General features: G+C 35.1%; 2 protein-coding genes across 3 annotated transcripts in view; both read right to left on the bottom strand.

Annotated features, from left to right (window-relative positions):
* Window positions 1–4,003: 4,003 nt before the first annotated feature.
* On the bottom strand, window positions 4,004–4,793 carry LOC108054608 (uncharacterized). The gene has a single exon (XM_017137643.2). It carries the CDS (start codon window positions 4,718–4,720, stop codon window positions 4,127–4,129), a length of 594 nt encoding a protein of 197 aa, XP_016993132.1. The 5' UTR covers window positions 4,721–4,793; the 3' UTR covers window positions 4,004–4,126.
* Window positions 4,794–15,101: 10,308 nt separating this feature from the next.
* LOC138912040 (uncharacterized) overlaps window positions 15,102–19,677 on the bottom strand; it is a 189,583-nt gene continuing 185,007 nt past the window's right edge. Inside the window, exons 1-4 of one of the 2 annotated variants that reach the window (XR_011417679.1) lie at window positions 19,196–19,228; window positions 19,083–19,132; window positions 18,891–19,009; window positions 15,102–15,349 (exon numbers count right to left, since the gene is read on the bottom strand). The gene's annotated coding sequence lies outside the window, so the exon portion shown is untranslated. Of the gene's footprint in view, window positions 15,350–18,890; window positions 19,010–19,082; window positions 19,133–19,195; window positions 19,229–19,677 lie in introns of those variants that run through there. The other variant, XM_070211813.1, reaches the window with a different exon arrangement.

Raw genomic sequence — 19,677 nt, 5'->3', positions numbered from 1 at the left:
CAACCGCGAAGGAATCCAGCTTCTGCACATTACCACAGGCGTACCCAGAGGTAACGGCCAAGTGGAAAGAATCCACAAAATTGTCATTCCGATGCTGAGCAAAATTTGTCAGGAAAACCCGCAGAATTGGTATCGTCACGTAGATAGAGTTCAGCAGATAATTAACAACACTCCACCTCGAACCACCAAGTACAGTCCGTTCCAAATCTTGACCGGATTGAATATGAGAAAGAGGGACGACGAGTTCTTGAAAGTTTTTGAAGACTTAGAAATAGAAAAACTAAATGAAGAACGTGAAGAGATACGAAAGAAAGCTCAGCAGAACATAGAGAAAGTGCAGCAAGAAAACAGAAAAGTTTTAACGAAAAAAGGAAGGTAGAAACTGAATATGCCGTAGGAGAATTAGTTGCCATAAAAAGGACACAGTATGGAACTGGAATGAAACTTTGTCCAAAATTTTTCGGCCCTTACAAAGTAACTAAAAAACTTAATCACGGGCGTTATGAAGTAAAGAAAGAAGGTAATCAGGAGGGACCATTCAGGGGCGAATGAAGATTCAGGATGGCCGATTGTGGGATATGGGTATATTAAGGTATTAAGCAGCCTATTTAGTTTCATATGGGGACACACTGTTTAGAATTCCACAGCCTCGTAGCTTATTTCATCAGCCAAAACGCCAGATAGAACCGTCTCTTTTCATCAAAGAATGTCTATAGCCATCACCCTCTTCTTAATTGAAATTGCGCTTTAATAATTTAAGTTTGAGCCAGTCGATTGCGAATATTGAAGAAAGCAAGTCGTGTCATCCATAGAGTGCGAATGTCGTGAAGATTAATACAAAACCTTTGTTCGTTTAATTTACTTTTTTATATGTATATCCGAAATAAACATTATCAATTTGTACTAACCTACATTACGTAATCACCAAATGATTACTGTAGTGCAAAAAAAATATTTTTTGTTTGAAGAATTGAAAAATATTAAGCTATCCCAAGTTCCATATCAAATATTAAAAAAACTCAAACGAGTCTCAAGTGCTGCTTGAATTTCCAAGTCAGAGCTTCATTCTAAAACTATTTTTAAAAAATTTACTTGTCACGTTTCATGGTAAATGACTTACTTCAATTAATTTAATATTATTATTATTTATTATTTTAAACTCGACAAATTTTGCATCTGTCTGTATGTCTGTCCGTCCGTATGAATGCGGAGATCTCGGAAACTATAAAAGCTAGAAGATTGACATTTTGCATGCAGATTCTAGGAGTTCCTACGCAGCACAAGTTTGTTTCAAAAGGGTGCCACGCCCCCTCTAACACAATCGGCTATATACGATTTTAAAAATTTCAATATTTTGGGAAAGTAAAATTGCAGTTTTATTGTGTTTATCAATACCTATCGAAATGTAGAAGAAATTTTTTAAATCGGACCATTCGTTAAAAAGTTACGGCGGATCAAAGTTTTTATTTCCATCTCCTTCGCAATCCCTTTCGCTGAGTAACGGGTATCTGATAGTCGGGGCACCCGATATTATCATTAGATAATATCTATTTGCAAGTAGAAACTTACACTCACATTGTGTGTACACACAAAAAAATTTGCTTGGTAAAATTGACCAACAAAGATAGTTACGTAACTATTAAAATAGTTACGTGTATTTTGTTTTTGCTTTGGGTTTGTGTCTTTGCTAATTGTGTGTATTTTGTTGTTGTGAAATGACTATTTACTTAGTAGAATTGACAATTTTGCTGGTTAGGGCCTGTTTGACAATTATTACAGTTGATTTTACCAAGTTTTTTTTTTGTGTGTATGTCTGTCCGTCTGTCTGTCTGTCCGTTTCTACGCAAACTAGTCTCTCAGTTTTTAAGCTATCGGCTTGAAACTTTCCCAAAAGTAGTTTAAAAGTCGGATCCGACCGGATCGGACAATTATATCTTATTGCTCTCATACACACAAAAAAATTTGCTTGGTAAAATTTACCAACAAAGATAGTTACGTAACTATTAAAATAGTTACGTGTATTTTGTTTTTGCTTTGGGTTTGTGTCTTTGCTAATTGTGTGTATTTTGTTGTTGTGAAATGACTATTTACTTAGTAGAATTGACAATTTTGCTGGTTGGGGCCTGTTTGACAATTATTACAGTTGATTTTACCATTTTTTTTTTTGTGTGTTGGAAGGTTCGGTAAAATAACGTTAAAAAAATTCTAGCTTTGGTGTTTTTTTTAAATATTACCCTCTACTCTTGGGGATATTATTTTTTAAATATTTCTGAATTTAGAATTAAATATTTAAAAAATCGGACGACTATACACACAAAAAAAAAACTTAGTAAAATCAACTGTAATAATTGTCAAACAGGCCCCAACCAGCAAAATTGTCAATTCTACTAAGTAAATAGTCATTTCACAACAACAAAATACACACAATTAGCAAAGACACAAACCCAAAGCAAAAACAAAATACACGTAACTATTTTAATAGTTACGTAACCATCTTTGTTGGTCAATTTTACCAAGCAAATTTTTTTGTGTGTATCATATAGCTGCCATAGGAACGATCGGAAAATAAATGGGAAAATAATAAAACACTTCTTTGGTTTTTATTGTATTCTCTTCTACTCTAGGGCATGATTCTTTTTAAATATTTCGGAATGTCAATTTTAATTTGATCACGAGGACGGAAGCTAACTTCGGCAAGCCGAAGTTTTAATACCCTTGCAGATTTCATGAATGAAAACTTGACCAGAATTAATAAACAACAAAATATTCTATAATTGAAAAATAAAAATTTAAAATTTTTCACCCTATTGTTCCTATGGGAGCTATATGATATAGACGTCCGCGCTTTTACCTTGACCAAGGTAAGCATAAAGTAATACGATTTGGAAAGTTTCATGGGAATAGCTTATATTATGCGCGAAATATCCTGAAAAACGTCAAATTTGTACAGATTTCACCTTATTGTTCCTATGGGAGCTATAAGATATAGACGTCGGATCGGCACGCGCTTTTACCCTGATCAAGGTATGCGTAAAAGATTAAGATTCATGTCAAAAGCTCTTACACTGAGCCAAATATCTTCATTTTGTGAAAGCTATATCCGATTGTTCCTATGGAAGCTATAGGATATAGACGTCCGATCGGGTCGGTTTTCAAACTTGATCTGCGTACACATGTTTTAGGACGACTGTGAAATTTTTAAGGCGCTAGCTTTTAAACTGAGTTCGCAAACGGTATTGAAACAGACATATAGACGGACAGACATATAGATTGTTCCCATAGGAACAATCGGATATAGCTTTCACAAAATGAAGATATTTCGCCAGTGTAAGAGCTTTTGACATGAATCTTATTCTTTTACGCATACCTTGATCAGGGTAAAAGCGCGTGCCGATCGGACGTCTATATCATATAGCTCCCATAGGAACAATAGGGTGAAAAATTTTAGTTTTTTTTTTTTTCAATTAGAGAATATTTGGTTTTTAATTAATTCATGTTGCTATTTTAATCAAGTTTTCATTCGTGAAATCTGCAAGGGTATTAAAACTTCGGCTTGCCGATGTTAGTTCCGTCCTCGTTATTGTATTAAATAGTTTTTTTTTTTAATTAATTTTCTCTCGTAGATTATTGGACAAAAAATTGATAGTTAGTTAGTTTTAAAACAACATTTAAGAATAAAATTGTCTTATTTTAGGAATGTTGGCTCTTCTTTTAAGAACGTTTGCTCTTATTGTAAGAACAAAATTCACGAACCAAAATTTCTAAAATTAAGAACTTTGTTCGTAAATTTAGACTGGGGTTTTTCCCTAAGTGTAGTAAAAAAAATGTTTTTCTGCGTTTGTTTTTGTTTTATCCTAAAAAGACTCTGATCGCTGACGCCTTCTCCATCGTCTGCTTCTTCGTTGACAACTGTGAGACGCCACTGTATCGAGAACAAGAGAATAATTACTGCTGACCCCATCCCCTAGCTATTATAATTAAAACCAGATGTTGAAAGCATTGGTTTTTCTTTTTTATTCAATTCATGTATTCCCAGCTGCACAAGTGCCGCAGCAAGTTTTCGTTACTATCAGAATAAGTGCCCGAAAAGTCTGACCTTGAACGCGCCAGACTGCAGAGGAACTACTTACAATAGATCAATGTTTTGGAAGATGCGGCGTGCCATGAAGCGACCGCGGTCGTCGTTCTTTACGTCATCACTGCCTAGTTGCTGGCAGTGTGGGCAGGTGCCTGTGTAGGGTAGTTCGTCCACTTGCCGAGGGGCAGCCGGAAGCTGCAGATTATTTGCCACTGATATCAATCGCTCCTTGAATGAGGACTTCGCTTGGTCCTCTGACCACTGATCCCCCTCTGAGGAGACCATGTTCTCGTCTGGTTGAAATCGTGGCATGAAAATATCGATGGCCCGACGCCATCCCCGTGATGTGGAGCGTAAATATAGTCTTGGCGGTGGTAGGTTCGCTTTCAATGCCGCTTGGGTCGCTCGCTTTTCGGCTTCGCAAGTACTCAAGCGACCCCTTTTCATGCGAGAGCCCATATCTGCGATTTCCGAGCTTCCCAGGCTGGACACCAGACCATCCCCCGTGACGCCCATAGCATCGATCAGACTGGGAAAACGATCCCGCTGACAGGGTCGCCAGAAGTAGGGTCCATTAGGTCCAAAGGGGTGACTCATTGATGGTAAGAACAAATTTCCCTTAAAAAATGCCAACAAGAACATCCAAACTGCAGAATTTTTCACAGCTCTCGACAGAATTAAAAAACGTTTTGATACACCCCCATTTTCAAATGCCTACTTTGGGGATAAATGCTATTATTTTCGTCATTAACTGTATATAGTTTTAACTATAGTTTTCAAGATAGGGTCTTAAAAATTATAACGTTACATTAACCTATTTCCGGTAATAGTCTAGAAGAGCGGCCTGAGCACCAAAAACCGCGAAAAAATTACCCTCGATGGACCGCGATTTCTTAGGAATTTACGTGCAGAAGATTATTTGCGGAAATGCATTGTTCTCTTGTAATTGCATTTCAAAGTTGCGTGTTTTGCTATAAAAACAAAGTAGGATTTTCTAGGATTTTGAGGTGTTTTGTGTCATTTTGCTATAAAAAACATATGGGCTTTCCGTTTGTTGTCAAAATAATAAGCGTTCGAAAAAATTCGACAAAAATGTGAAATTGTTTTTATAGCAGGCCAGACCCCACAACCGCGCATTAATATCCTCGATGGACCGTGATTCCTTAAGAGCTTGGGCGACCATGGATGACCAACATATACATTTTTAAGATGAATCTTAAGAAATCGCAATCCGAGGAGGATCAACCTTAGTCTTTATCAAAGCCAATTACGAGAGTTTTTAGTTCAGTACCTCCTTATACTTGTAACTCATTTGTAATAGTAAATAAAATGCTATATTAAACTATGGTTAATGATTGGACAGTAAATATTTATTTATAAAAAATGCTGGTTAGTGGTACAGATTAAGCCTATTCCTTTTCATTGTCCGTATCGGTGGATTTAAAAAATGGGAAATGCTAAAAAAGCGCCGGAAGCAAAAAAATTAAAAAAAAAAATCTCTTGTAATTGAATTTCAAAGTTGCGTGTTTTGCTATAAAAACAAAGTAGGATTTTGAGGTGTTTTGTGTCATTTTGCTATAAAAACAATGAGAATTTTCTATGAATTTATGGGTTTGCTATAAAAAACATGTAGGCTTTTGTTGCTTAATCAGAAATTGCACTTTTGATTTTTGTTTACTATGGATTCCTGCAACGGGTGCACTATTTCTTATAAAGACTTTCTTGCCATGGACGAAGAAGAAGTGTTTTCATTTCTGCAGAGACATGGAGTTGTTCTAAAGAGCAAGGACTGTCCCAACTGCAGTAATCCCGCAACATTGTCTTTCAATGCGAAGAGACCGATTAGTACGCCATTTTGGAGGTGCCGCAGGATGATAAGTAATCATCAACAGAAACGGAAATTAAGAAAATTTCAATGCTCCTTTAAGGTAACAATTGTTTAATTTGAACAAAATATTGCTTTAAATTATATTTGTAAGGAATCCGCCATCAAACGGACATTCTTCAGCAAGTCCCACGTTGGCATTGAACAGGCCTGTAATTTTGTGGCTTGGGAGATGAAGGGTTCAACAATCTCATTCCTTCGGGAAGAACTAGGCTGGTCCCAACAGACGGTGGTTGACTGGAGTAATTTTCTTCGGGAAATTTATCTTAGCTGGACGAAGAAGAACGCAAAACAAATAATAGGTGGAGACGGTTTAACCGTCGAAATTGACGAAACCGAAATTGGCCGGCGCATTTCCCATCTCTTTTTAAATACTAACATCGCGTTCAGGATTAAACAATTCGCCCATTGCTGAGAAAATTGCATGGAATCTTGAGGTGTGGTTTGGGTGCCTTTTCAAAAAAGTGAATCGCGCTAGGTACCCTTGGTAGTGCTCCGTTTTCCGGCCATAGTGGGGAATGTTCTCCTTTAGATCACGCCATAGTCTCTCTATTCGCTGTGTATTGGCTCCCGTTTCAGGGTCGACGAAGTTTACTGAGTGATTAACGGTCATGTGAGAGTAGTTCGCATCCTTTAAACCATTGTATGACTTCCAGCAGTCGGATATAATTCTGGTTCCATTGGCGATGTTGGCCTCTATAATTGGAAGGAGCGTTTCCTGGCTACGGTCCTCCACAGGCACCAAAAAAAAGTCACCGGTTTCTCTGCAAATTCCTCCGAAAACCCACTGGCCATCCACCACGCGACCGCAATTATACTTGCGCCGGCCAATTTTGGTTTCGTCAATTTCGACGGTTAAACCGTCTCCACCTATTATTTGTTTTGCGTTCTTCTTCGTCCAGCTAAGATAAATTTCTCGAAGAAAATTACTCCAATCAACCACCGTCTGTTGGGACCAGCCTAGTTCTTCCCGTACTAATCGGTCTCTTCGCATTGAAAGACAATGTTGCGGGCTTACTGCAGTTGGGACAGTCCTTGCTCTTTAGAACAACTCCATGTCTCTGCAGAAATGCAAACACTTCTTCTTCGTCCATGGCAAGAAAGTCTTTATAAGAAATAGTGCACCCGTTGCAGGAATCCATAGTAAACAAAAATCAAAAGTGCCATTTCTGATTAAGCAACAAAAGCCTACTTGTTTTTTATAGCAAACCCATAAATTCCTAGAAAATGCTACATTGTTTTTATAGCAAAATGACACAAAACACCTCAAAATCCTACTTTGTTTTTATAGCAAAACACGCAACTTTGAAATGCAATTACAAGAGAACCATGCATTTCCGCAAATAATCTTCTGCACGTAAATTCCTAAGAAATCGCGGTCCATCGAGGGTAATTTTTTCGCGGTTTTTGGTGCTCAGGCCGCTCTTCTAGACTATTACCCCTTCGGCCTGAGCACCAAAAACCGCGAAAAAATTACCCTCGATGGACCGCGATTTCTTAGGAATTTACGTGCAGAAGATTATTTGCGGAAATGCATGGTTCTCTTGTAATTGCATTTCAAAGTTGCGTGTTTATAAGAAATAGTGCACCCGTTGCAGGAATCCATAGTAAACAAAAATCAAAAGTGCAATTTCTGATTAAGCAACAAAAGCCTACATGTTTTTTATAGCAAACCCATAAATTCATAGAAAATTCTCATTGTTTTTATAGCAAAATGACACAAAACACCTCAAAATCCTACTTTGTTTTTATAGCAAAACACGCAACTTTGAAATTCAATTACAAGAGAACCATGCATTTCCGCAAATAATCTTCTGCACGTAAATTCCTAAGAAATCGCGGTCCATCGAGGGTAATTTTTTCGCGGTTTTTGGTGCTCAGGCCGCTCTTCTAGACTATTACCCTATTTCCTTTAAAGAGACAGTACAACATTGATTGCAAAGCCCCTCACTTCCAGTATTTTACCCTTCAAATATATACAAAAGTTTCTAAAGTAAGAACAATCGTTTTTCTCCTTCCCTCTATTGAACTTCATAAGCTTGCTTTATTAGAAGGCTACACCTAAAAAAAAATAGTCATCGATATGCCCCTATTTAGGTGTCAATGTGACACTATTGAGTTTCAAAATGTCCTTGATCCGAAGGTCATCAAGTTGAAGCTGTTCTGTTGTCACTTTAATGCTTTCGAAAATATTAATTTGACCCTTTTTGGTGTCAAAGAGCCTCTAGCCGGTGTCATTTTTTTAGTAGGGGAGAGGTCTGTAGGTTGAGACGGTCTGTAAGTTGAGACACTCAATTTTCTCAGAACTTATCCACTAAAAAAATTGTTTTTATATTTTGTTTTGTAGTCCTTTTTAGTGACAAAACTTTTGGAGAAAACATTATAAGACAGGATCTAGCCAGATTAAAGCTGTGAGAGTCGTGTACCATTTTTCACCAAAAAAGTTTTGGTCTACTTTTTTCAAAATTCCATTTAAAATTAATAACGTTCTTAAATTAACTTGGTAAGAGATTTAAAACATTAGTATATTAACTGTTAACTAATTAAAAAAAGAATCAGCCTGATGTGGCAGTCAGAACAAAAGTAATTAATTTTTTCCCGAAACATCCCATCCCATCCCCCATTCAGACACTTTGAGCGTGTAAGTTGAGACACCCGTTTTTCATACAAAAAGGCCTTAGGCCAACAGAGGTCGCTTTCTGCCTAGAACATTTCTTTGATATTAGGGGAAAAGGGAATGTTCAAAGAGCCTTTTGATTTTAATTGTTATTTGGTCTAAGTTCTTAAAAAATGGATGGGAAATAATTTAGGGCCATCTAAAATTGATTAAATTAACATAAATAAATAGTTCCTTATAGTTTGGAGTACTTTTTGTGTAAGTATTATTATACTTTTAAAAGTGTCTCAACTTACAGACCTCTTTTTCAAAATGTCGTTTTTTGGGACTTTTCAAAAAAAATAATTTTTCAGTTTTCCCTAAGGCCTACACTCATAGAAATTTTTACCCTAAATTGCACTAAAAAACTGACTTTTCGCCCGTGGATTTAGAAAAGCGCCCATAAATCGTATCCGCTGGCAATTCGCCCGTGTATTAGAAAAATTTTCTAAAAAATCCCTATGGAAATTTGGTTTAATTTAGGGTGATTTTCCTTGAATTGAGAAATATTTTTCTGTTTTTAGGGTGATTTGCCCTAATTTTAAGGTGAATTTTTCTAAAATTAAGGGCGAATTTTCTGTTTTTAAAGGCAAATGCCCTAATAAATTAGACAAATTAAAAAAAATCGTGTTTGAGCATGCTTAACTGAATTTGGGAAGCATGTATTTTAATCGTGTATATTCTGGGAACTGGGACTGCTTTAATTAAACAACACCGGCGGAGTACACCGTTTCATATTATTGTATTGGTGCGTAGCTTATATGGGAGCTGCGTTAAGAGGGGGCCCGATCTATACAGCACAGCCGTTAGAACTGAAAAATCATGTTTGTAAACGAATTAGGGAAATAAATATGAGGAGAAAAAACAACTTACTTTTTTTGGTCATTGCGAGAATCGAACCCACGACCTCTCGGTTTAGAGTCTAACGTCCTACCGCTGCACCACAGACCCATCGCGCAAGACGACGAACAAACTCTTCACACATTTTATTTTCTTGAGGTCTACGTTATAATTTGACTAAAGGCAACTAAACCGTATATTTTTTTCCTGACGACTGTGACAATTAGTCCCGTTTTCTTGCCCGCAAACACAAAGAATGCTTTTAACTCAGAACTCCCATACGTTTTTAAGGTTTAAAGACTACTTTAATTTAAAATTCGGACGAAAAAATGTCCTTAAAGTTAAGTCAAGTTAAATCACACAGGGTTCGAACCCACAACCCCACGACCTTAGTCCTCATATAGCAAAGTTGAAAGCGCAAGTGATTAGACCGCTGAGCTACCGAATTTCACACTTTTGGAGTGATTTTTAACGCAAATCGCCCTTGTATTTAGAAAAATTTTAGAAAAAAAATTAGGGCATTCGCCGTTGGATTTAGAAAAGGTCAAAACGAAGCAAATCGAAAAAAATCGCCCTAAATATTAGAAAAATAGAAAAATTAACCCTAAAAATTTTTTTTATGGTCACCTGCCTTGAATTTATGGCAAATTTTTCGTGAAAATAGAAAATTTTTCTCAGTTCAAGGGCAAAAATTTTTGTAGGGCGATTTTCTAAAATGTAGAAAATTATTTTTATGAGTGTAGTACTCACTTCAATCAAAAAGGCAACGAAACGAAAATTTCTATACAAAAATGACAGGCGGAAAATTTCGTGATCAAAAATTTGTATGGAGATTTTTATTTCGTAGGCTTTTCGATTGAAGTGATAATAGGCATTAAGAAAAAAAATATTTTTTTTTGTTTTTTATTAAGCTAATAGACTAACCTTTCGATCAGTACCAAATGCGTAAAGTTTCATAAGTGAATGTCGAAATGGCAGATTAAAAACAAATGGTGTACCAACCTACAGACCTCTCCCCTATCAAATAAAATTTGACATTTGCTTGAATGCTCCTGTAACCCAGGGATCGTAATTATTATGATTTTTAAAATAAAAATTAGAAAATAATAATTATTTGTTGATTTTTATAGAAAAAATTAAAAAATTAGTTTTATTTTCAATTTTTATAAAAAAATTAAAAATAAGTCTTATTCTTAAATTTTTATTATATAAATTGAAAATAAGTCTTATTTTCCAATTTTTATAATAAAAATTGAAAATAAGTCTTATTCTCCAATTTTTATTATGTAAATTAAAAATAAGTCTTATTCTCCAATTTTTATTATATAAATTAAAAATAAGTCTTATTCTCCAATTTTTATTATAAAAATTGATGATAAAAATTGAATGCAAATATCTTTTAAACCAATGGAGTATGGGCCAAAATCTAAAAACAGGATTGATCTTCGAGTCAATACCTTTCATATGAGCTATGACATGACTATGTCCAAGGATATTTTAAGGACTTATAGCGCCTTTTAATGTTTTATATATGTAACTTCTATGCTCGGTGGAAGTACATGACGTCAAAAAAACCATTTAGTACCAGGAAATCCAAATGATAAGAATAAATATCCCAGTCGAAATGCATCTGTCCATCTGTCTGATTTTGCATAAAGTAATTAAAAAATGAAAGTCGCGAATTTTCCAATTATTTATAAGTATATTTAGTTAAGTTAAGTTATGTATGATCCACACAAATTTTATTTATTTAACAAATTAAGCTTACCGAGCACTGGCTACGGTGGCCTTCGACTAAGTCCTCTTGTTCCTAAGAATTCGCGGTTTCTAAAGAATCGACATAGAATACATATTTAGGTATCTGAAGTAAAGTTATGTATGATACACAAAAATATATCCTCGTGTTCCTAAGAATTCGCGGTTTTTAAAAAATTGATCTCTTTAGTTAAACTGTGTATAATCCACTCAAGCTAATCCTAAAAATTCGCGGAATACATCTTTAGATCACTGCCCGGGGATTTCGCAACACTGATCAGCTGCGATCGTTTGCGGAACTTGGGAAAGCGTGGGAGAAAAAGCAATAGGAAGGAGGAAAAACCAAAGATATTATAAACACTACGATGTGTAACGAGGAGCAAGAAAATGTACGGAGGCAGCGTCATTTTTGTCAAATGCGACTCACACGTATTCAGTCTATTTTTAGAATGCCGTTTCTTGACTTCTCTCTCTCGCGCTCACTTGCTCTCTCGCTCTCAAGACTCCGCGCTGCAGAAAAGTCGAAATTCAATTTTTGTCTCATTTGTTGATTCTTGAATTATGTTCCCGAAAAGGAATCGTCCTAAAAGGCACATTGCGCACAACATTTTAAAAAGGGCTGTGGCGCATTGCGTTAGTTGGTGGCCCGCGAATAATGCGATTGAGGTTCGAGTCCACTCTGAGGCGAAGTGGTTTTATTTTTATCTTCATTTTTTTTTTATTTATTTTACTTTGTTTTTTTTTTGTTTTTTTAATTGTTTGGTTTGTTTTTTAATTTTTTGTTGTAGTTTTTTGTTTGTTTTAAACGCTTATGATACTTTATCATGATCAGCAAAAAAAGTGGAACAAAATTGGTAAAGTTCTAAAAGCAGAAGCATTTTGAGCAAATATTTTAAATTCATTACTTTTGAATTAAAAGTTTATGAAATACGCATCCGAGTTTACTTTTAAAATTTTATTTAATTTTTAATTTTTATTGAAGTATACAATTTAAATGCAATTCAGGGACTAAAAATAACAATAATTTTATTTTTTAAACAAAAAAACAAGCACACAATCCCTACAAAGAAATGATTTACACCGAAATCATTCAATCCATTAATTGTCTTTACCTTTCTTTCAATTTAAAAAAAAATTTGTTCAATGAACAATGTTTAAAAAAAAAAAATACTTAAAAAAAGGTTGCGTTCAGTCGGAGTTGAACTCGATCCGACACGATCCGCAGTCGAGCGACTACACCCCTAGCCCACAGTGCCTTGTTTCGTGACGTCAGACAGATGCGACATTGAGCCTATTTCGCAGTAGAGCAAACGAAATTGCACACGAACACAACCAAAGAATCTAACACGGACAACGCACACTAAGAAATGATAAATCCACTTTCTGAATCCACACCAAAAATTTTGCCGTACATTCAGTTGTATGGGCGTTACACCTCTTAGTGTTTATATTCTCTTTGCTGGAACTGCACAGAGTGAGCATTACTTTATCTACAAAGGTATATAAGCTTCGGCTGGCCGAAGGTAGCTTGTTTTTATACCCGTTACTCGTAGAGTAAAAGGGTATAGTAGATTCGTGCAAAAGTATGTAACAGGTAGAAACCCAGCGGGAACATTCCTCTGGAAAATAACATATTTTCAAGAGGTTTCTCCATACAAGCGGAAGGGACAAAACCTCATTCACCCCTTACATTTCTTCCGTCTCTGGTTTCAAAATACACGGGGGTGACACAAAAAGTAAGGGGGAAATGAGGTTTCTATGTGGTTTTCCTAGGGAATTTACATTTTCCCTACACCGTCGCCTGCTGAAAGAAACAGGATTTCCAACACTTTCTGCTAAAAGGAACAGGATTTTCAGCACACAAAGAACCACCTTCTCACTTTCCCGGTGGGAGGAAGCGTTCCCGACCCTATATAAACTATATGTGACCCTAGTTTTATCAAAATGACACTATTTAGTATTAAATACGATTTTTCTAAAAATTCGAATTGACCCCAAAAATTTGATCCTAGGGGTAGTGACATTTTGAACCACAAGTATTTAATTGACATTCAAGATTTTTTTTGGGTGTAAAGACAACGATTTAATTTAGCAACTTTACATCAAGCAACAACAGCGCAACATGTAAGAAAGGGAAAGCACTATTCCCGCTCTCCCGTGTTCGTATTGCTGTTCTCTTCTTACACGTTTGCGGAAGATTGGGAATGTAGAAATTATGATTAGTTAATATTTTATTTTCATGAAAAAACCTTACATTTTTACTTGTCCGTCGGTGAGAATCGAAACCGGGTCTCCCGCGCGAGGGGCGAATGGCCTACATACTGGGCCATTGTAGCACTTAAACTTGCTGTGGCAAACCGAGCATTGTATGTAAAGGGTGAAGCGGACAACACATTTTAATACTAATTGCATAATTTTGACCATTCGCGTTTTACTTATTTACATACGTATATACATATGTATGTATGTATATATTTATGCTAACGCAATTTATATTATGTGTAGTAGATAGTAAATAGCAGAATATAAACCTAATTATTTTCGGTTTACCACTTGCCATCAATAAAAAAAGGAATAAAAAAATAAATAAAAAAAGAATAAAAAAACAATAAAAAAAAAATACAAAAAAATGTTTAAAAAAGTTTGCTCTGGGACTCGAACCTGCGTCGATTGGATTTCTAACCAAGCGCTGAATATTCCTATGTAAGCCTTAAGATATAGTGGTCCGATCCGGCTCGCTCCGACATATATGTATACTACCTGCAATATAAAGAAGACTTTCGGAAAAGTTACATCGCGATAGCTTTAAAACTGAGAGACAAGTTGGCATAGAAACGGACAGACGGACAGACAGACAGACGGACAGACGGACAGTCGGATATGGCTAAATCGACTCGTCTAGTGATGCTGATCAAGAATATATATATAGGGTCGGAAATGTATCCTTCACTGCGTTGCAAGCAGTGAATAATTTCTGACTGAAATTATAATACCCTCTACAAGGGTATCAAAAAAATATAATAAAATATATAAATATAATATATATATATATAGGGTCGGAAACGTATCCTTCACTGCGTTGCAAGCAGTGAATAATTTCTGACTGAAATTATAATACCCTCTACAAGGGTATCAAAAAAAGGGGTATGTCAAGCCTACTTCTAGTATTCCTCTCTCGTTTATAATTTCATTATCTCTTTTTATACCCTTGCAGAGGGTATTATGATTTCAGTCAGAAGTTTGCAACGCAGTGAAGGATACGTTTCCGAATCTATATATATATTCTTGATCAGCATCACTAGACGAGTCGATTTAGCCATATCCGTCTGTCCTTCTTTCCATCTGTCCATGCGTCTCTCAGTTTTAAAGCTATCGGGCTAAGACTTTCCCTAGAATCTTCTTTCTTTTGTAGGTAGTATACACCGAGAAATAAAAACCGTTCTCAACGTTCTTGATTTCAGAATTTCCGTGCTCAAAAGTGAGCCAAGAACGGTTTTACTAAAATCAAGAACGAGTGTTCTTTATTTGAGACTACTTTTTTGAAAATTCTTGATTTCAGTATAAGTCTTCTTGGATTCAAAAAGAAAAATTCTTGGATTCAAGCATAGGCGTTCTCGGTTTCAAGAATAGGCGTTCTTGGTTCCAAGAGTAAATCGTTCTCGGGTTTAATAATTTCTCTCTTACCAAGAAGAACGTATTCTTGGTTTCAAGAAGAAAAATTCTTGGATTCAAGCATAGGCGTTCTTGATTTCAAGAATAGGCGTTCTCGATTTCAAGAATGTTCCACTCTTGATCCCAAAAGGAATTTTTTTTAGAAAAATTAGAAATGTATATATCCACTTTCGTTATATTTTATTAATTTTTTATTTATTATTATAGATATTAAATAATTACAAATTACTTATAGTCTTATCATTATTAAGTAATTATGAATGTATGGGTGCGGTACACAATTCTAAAAGCTTATTTATAATAAAATTTCCTTTTGCATTTTTAATTTTGTACGATCTTAAATGGTTATTATATTCCTAAATTTATATTTTTCTCACAAAAGAGGGAATCCTCTAGGAGATGAGATTCCTATCGGCGATGGTTGCTTTTTGGATGGTTGCTTCTCTTCCTGCGTACGTCCAAACTGCAAAGATTTATATATAAATTAAATAACAATAAATAATACAAGTTTAATTATATATGTACAGCTGCGGTCAAAATAATAGTAGTGCCCATAAAGGATTTCTAGAAACCCCAAAAAATACCTTTAGAAACGTGTTTTCAATTTTTTTTTTTTCTTAAAACTCAACTATTAGTAGGTAATAATAATGAACAACACCTTTGGATACTTCTTAAGATTTTTCAGGAAAAAATTAAAATGTGTAATCTTACAAAATTTTGTTCGGTCAAAATAATAGTAGTGAAAAGTTTCGAAAATGTTTACAACCAAAAAAAAAAAGTTTAAAGATGAAATGTATATGGGCACTTCCACCAAAAGGTCCACCAAGCCAAAAACCTTAAAACTTGAATAAAACATATTTCCACATGATTTTGCCCCGATATTAGTTTCTAAATAGTTTAATCCTGAGCTTAATTAAAAATTTGGAGTATAGTTTGATTATTTTTCTGACAAACCCGACCAATATACGCAAAAATTAGTTTTTAGCTATTTTTTTCTTATTTTTTGGACCTGTCTTCAGTTGTTAATTTATCCTTTAGGAATGGTAATATCTGACATTATTCTGTACTGAATGCTTAATTTACATGTTAAACTATTAAGTTAAATGCAAAACAGCCAGTAATTAAGGGACAGAGGTACAGAAATACACCTTTTAAAACGCTAAGAAAAAATGTACCGAGCGACATGTCCCGAGCGAATCTGGTTGAAACTGCATACAAAAAAAACGGCAAAAAATTTTTAAGTAAAACCAAAACCATTTCAAAGCGACATGTTTGGACAACATTCTAAAAAAAATCGCATTCAAATATTTCATCAGAATTCGCTAAATTCTGTTGTCCACGAACGATATCTTATAAACTAAAAATGGTACAAAATCAATATTTTTACTCAAAATAGAACTTGGGAAGAGTAAATAGAAAAGCCCATTATTAAAATTAAAATCAATTTTTTTACACTTTTTTTTCAACTTTAAAGATGTGCAAATGTCCCGAGCGACAATATGGAAGTGCCCATATCTTTCTCTTATCTGTGCACAAAAAAATCAAGCGTGTTAAAATTTATTTCGGTGAAGTTAAGAAAAACAAACTAAGTGCAAACTTTGTTTGAAAACCATTAAAGCAAGTGGGAATACATCAAATATGTTATCCCACTTGAAAATAAATACTTTTATGTGTGGAACTAATAAAATAAGAAATTTAATAAAACGTAATATATTGTTTATACTTTTTTAGTGCTTTTACATTAATTTTAGGGCAATAGTCTTTGTTGTTAGCTTATTTACGCGGCTAAAATTTTGAAATTCAACTGAAAAAAAATATATCAAAAGTATCTGACATATCCCTGTTTCGATTAAATTGATATTTTTCTTAAAGAAAATATATCAGCGATACGATATTTCTAAAATATTTGACATCCCTACTTCACTGGCCGAAAAAAAACGAGCATTTGACGAGAGCCGAAGTGAACTTCGGTAGCTTGCCGAAAAATTCCAGAGAGAATGTCTCTCTCATTTTTAATCTCTCTCATTTGATTTCATCTCTGAGACGAAGTTGAGAAAAATTTCAAGAATGCTTGGGGACGATTTCAATAGTGTTCATGCTTGATAAACAAAATCAAGAATGGTGTATTCTCAAAAAGCCAGATCGAGAATGCTTGTATTCTTGATTTCAAGAAAGTTTGTGCTAAAAAAGTGAGAAGAGAAAATACTGAAATCAAGAAGATTCGTTCTTGGTTTTTTCGTTCTCAAGTTTTCTCAGTGTATAAGTCGGAACGAGCCGGATTGGACATATAGCTCTCATAGATCGGAAAAAAAAACTTTAAATAAATTATATCTTGGTTGTTTTTGAACATAGAACCTCCTAATTTTGGAAATACCATCTTTCAAATACAATTTTATCAAAATCGGACGACTATACCATACAGCTGCCATAGGAACGATCGGAAAATTAATGGGAATATAATAGGAAATAAATTATTGCTTCGATGGTTTTTATTGTATTCTCTTCTACTCTGGGATATGAGTCATTTTAAATATTTTTAAATTTCGATTTTAATTTTATCAATTTCGAACTACTATATCATCTAGCTGCCATAGGAACGATTGGAAAATTAGTGAATAATAATAGGAAATCTAACATTTTTGAGATTTGTAAATTAATAGGAATTATCTGCAAGGGTATATAAGCTTCGGCTGGCCGAAGCTATCCTTTCTTGTTTTTTATGAATTGGAGCTGGTGTTATTGCGTCAGCTGCAACAGATCGCAGACGCTCTCTGTATGCTTTACTTCTTTCTTGTATCTTAATTGACGTCACAGAAATGATTTCTGTATTCTCACACAAGCAAGCTTAGATTTACTTTAAATTTTACTCTTTCAACTTTATGCGAGCGCATGCTGCAACCAAAGCCACTATGGGGCATTTGACCACCTTGGTTGGCCAAAACCCCTTTTTTAAAAGTCGTTAAAACCAAAAATGTGGTTTGAGGATGTGTTAACAGAAGACCATTTAACAATGTTACGTTTACAGAAATCCGATAGAGGTCGCCTCTGTTAAGGTAGAAGCTCTTAAATCAGCTGTTCGAAATGCAATAATCGGGCTGTTGCACACAAAAAATTTTGCTTGGTAAAATTGACCAACAAAGATAGTTACGTTACTAATAAAATAGTTACGTGTATTTTGTTTTTGCTTTGGGTTTGTGTCTTTGCTAATTGTGTGTATTTTGTTGTTGTCAAATGACTATTTACTTAGTAGAATTGACAATTTTGCTGGTTGGGGCCTGTTTGACAATTATTACAGTTGATTTTACCAAGTTTTTTTTTTATGTGTGTATTTGGACTTTTTGCTTTTAGTTTTAAATTGCTTTAAATTTGAGTTTTTAAGCAATCTAAGGGCCGCTTTCTCGAGTCCCTGTCAAAGTCCCTGATAGCTATCTGTCCGAAAAACTTAAAGACCAGATAGACTGTTCGTAAATGCAAATCTGCTTTCTCGACTGATTTAATTTATCTGAACGAGAAACAATTACAGAGTGCTGTTAACGCACAGAATTGTGCTGTAAAGCGCAAAAAATGGCGGGCTTCGATTATTTCATCAGCTGTTTGGGTATAATTCAAAGGAAAAGTCAGCTCTGATTTCGATTCTTCTTCTTAGTTGGCTTTGGAAAATCAGCTTTCGTTTCATCGAGTCGAAAACGCTTAACAGGGACTCCGAGTCCCTGTCAAAGTTAGCTCTCACATTGATGCTCGAGAAAGCCAAAATGCCTTAGCAGGGACTTTATCTGTTCGAGAAATGTTAGCCGGCACTCGAGACCCGGAATGCGTTCCAAAAGATGTGTTCTGGATCGCATCTTTTGGATTGCTTTTGAATGCATTTCAAAAGATGCGTTCTGGATCATGCTTTAAAATGCGACTTTCACGATTGAAAAAATTTGTTCTACTCGATTTAAAAATACGTTTTTTTTCAAATTTCATATTTCTTTTCTTAATTTTTAAAATTAAATTAAGCCTACTTCTTTCCCATCATCCTCGATATCGTTGTTCAGCTCGTTGTCCTGGTCCGGTCCTTTATTTGCACTGGTCGTCGCCTTTCTTCGTGTAGTCTCTTTATACCCTTCCCTCTTCTGAGATTCTGCAAAATATAGAGTTTTAAAATTTTGTTAGACGAAATTGCCAAATTAACAGCAACAATCTTTAACACTTACCGTACAGAGCTTCGTTCAACGCAGCAAATGTGGAGAACCCTTCCTTTTGCCTACAATTGAAACCAAAACGCCACTTTTGTTACACAAAAACTTAAATTAAATTTAATACTTACAGTTGTTGATATTGTTGTTCTTCTGTTGTCAAAAATCCGTCTATGAGGTCATGCAAAAAATAAAAACAATAATTAGTTAGTATAATGTTGTGAAAAATTCTTATTCGGCACACTGCAGGTACAGTGAACCCCACGCATAATCGGACATTCTATCATAAAACTGCTGTATTTAAACATTAAAATTTTATTTATCACTATGGACGGCAGTCCATGTAGTGACGAAGCGCACCAGGAGGGTGTGCGAAGGCGACTACTATATATACACGAAGAAATGAAAATCTACTGTGATGGTCCGATCATAATGAATGATATACCTATCGAAAGGTATTGCGAAAACTAACAGGATTGCATACCAACCCTCTAAGAAAATTAATTGCCTTGGGAGAGAGAGCGGTGAAAGTGAAAAAGTGAAAATTTCGAAATTTGGAGCTGCTGGGGCCGGTGGGGATAAAAGCCCCCTCGAAATGTTTTAGTTGTATTCC

This window comes from Drosophila takahashii, chromosome 2L, assembly GCF_030179915.1.
Source record: "Drosophila takahashii strain IR98-3 E-12201 chromosome 2L, DtakHiC1v2, whole genome shotgun sequence".
Taxonomy (NCBI): domain Eukaryota; kingdom Metazoa; phylum Arthropoda; class Insecta; order Diptera; family Drosophilidae; genus Drosophila; species Drosophila takahashii.
The sequence above is the reverse complement of the archived record's forward strand: the minus strand, read 5'-3'. Positions and strand labels throughout refer to the sequence as shown.

Bases quoted from the DNA above. Each gene is read 5' to 3' on its own strand.
- LOC108054608 (XM_017137643.2), bottom strand. From the start codon at position 4,720: ATGTTCTTGTTGGCATTTTTTAAGGGAAATTTGTTCTTACCATCAATG.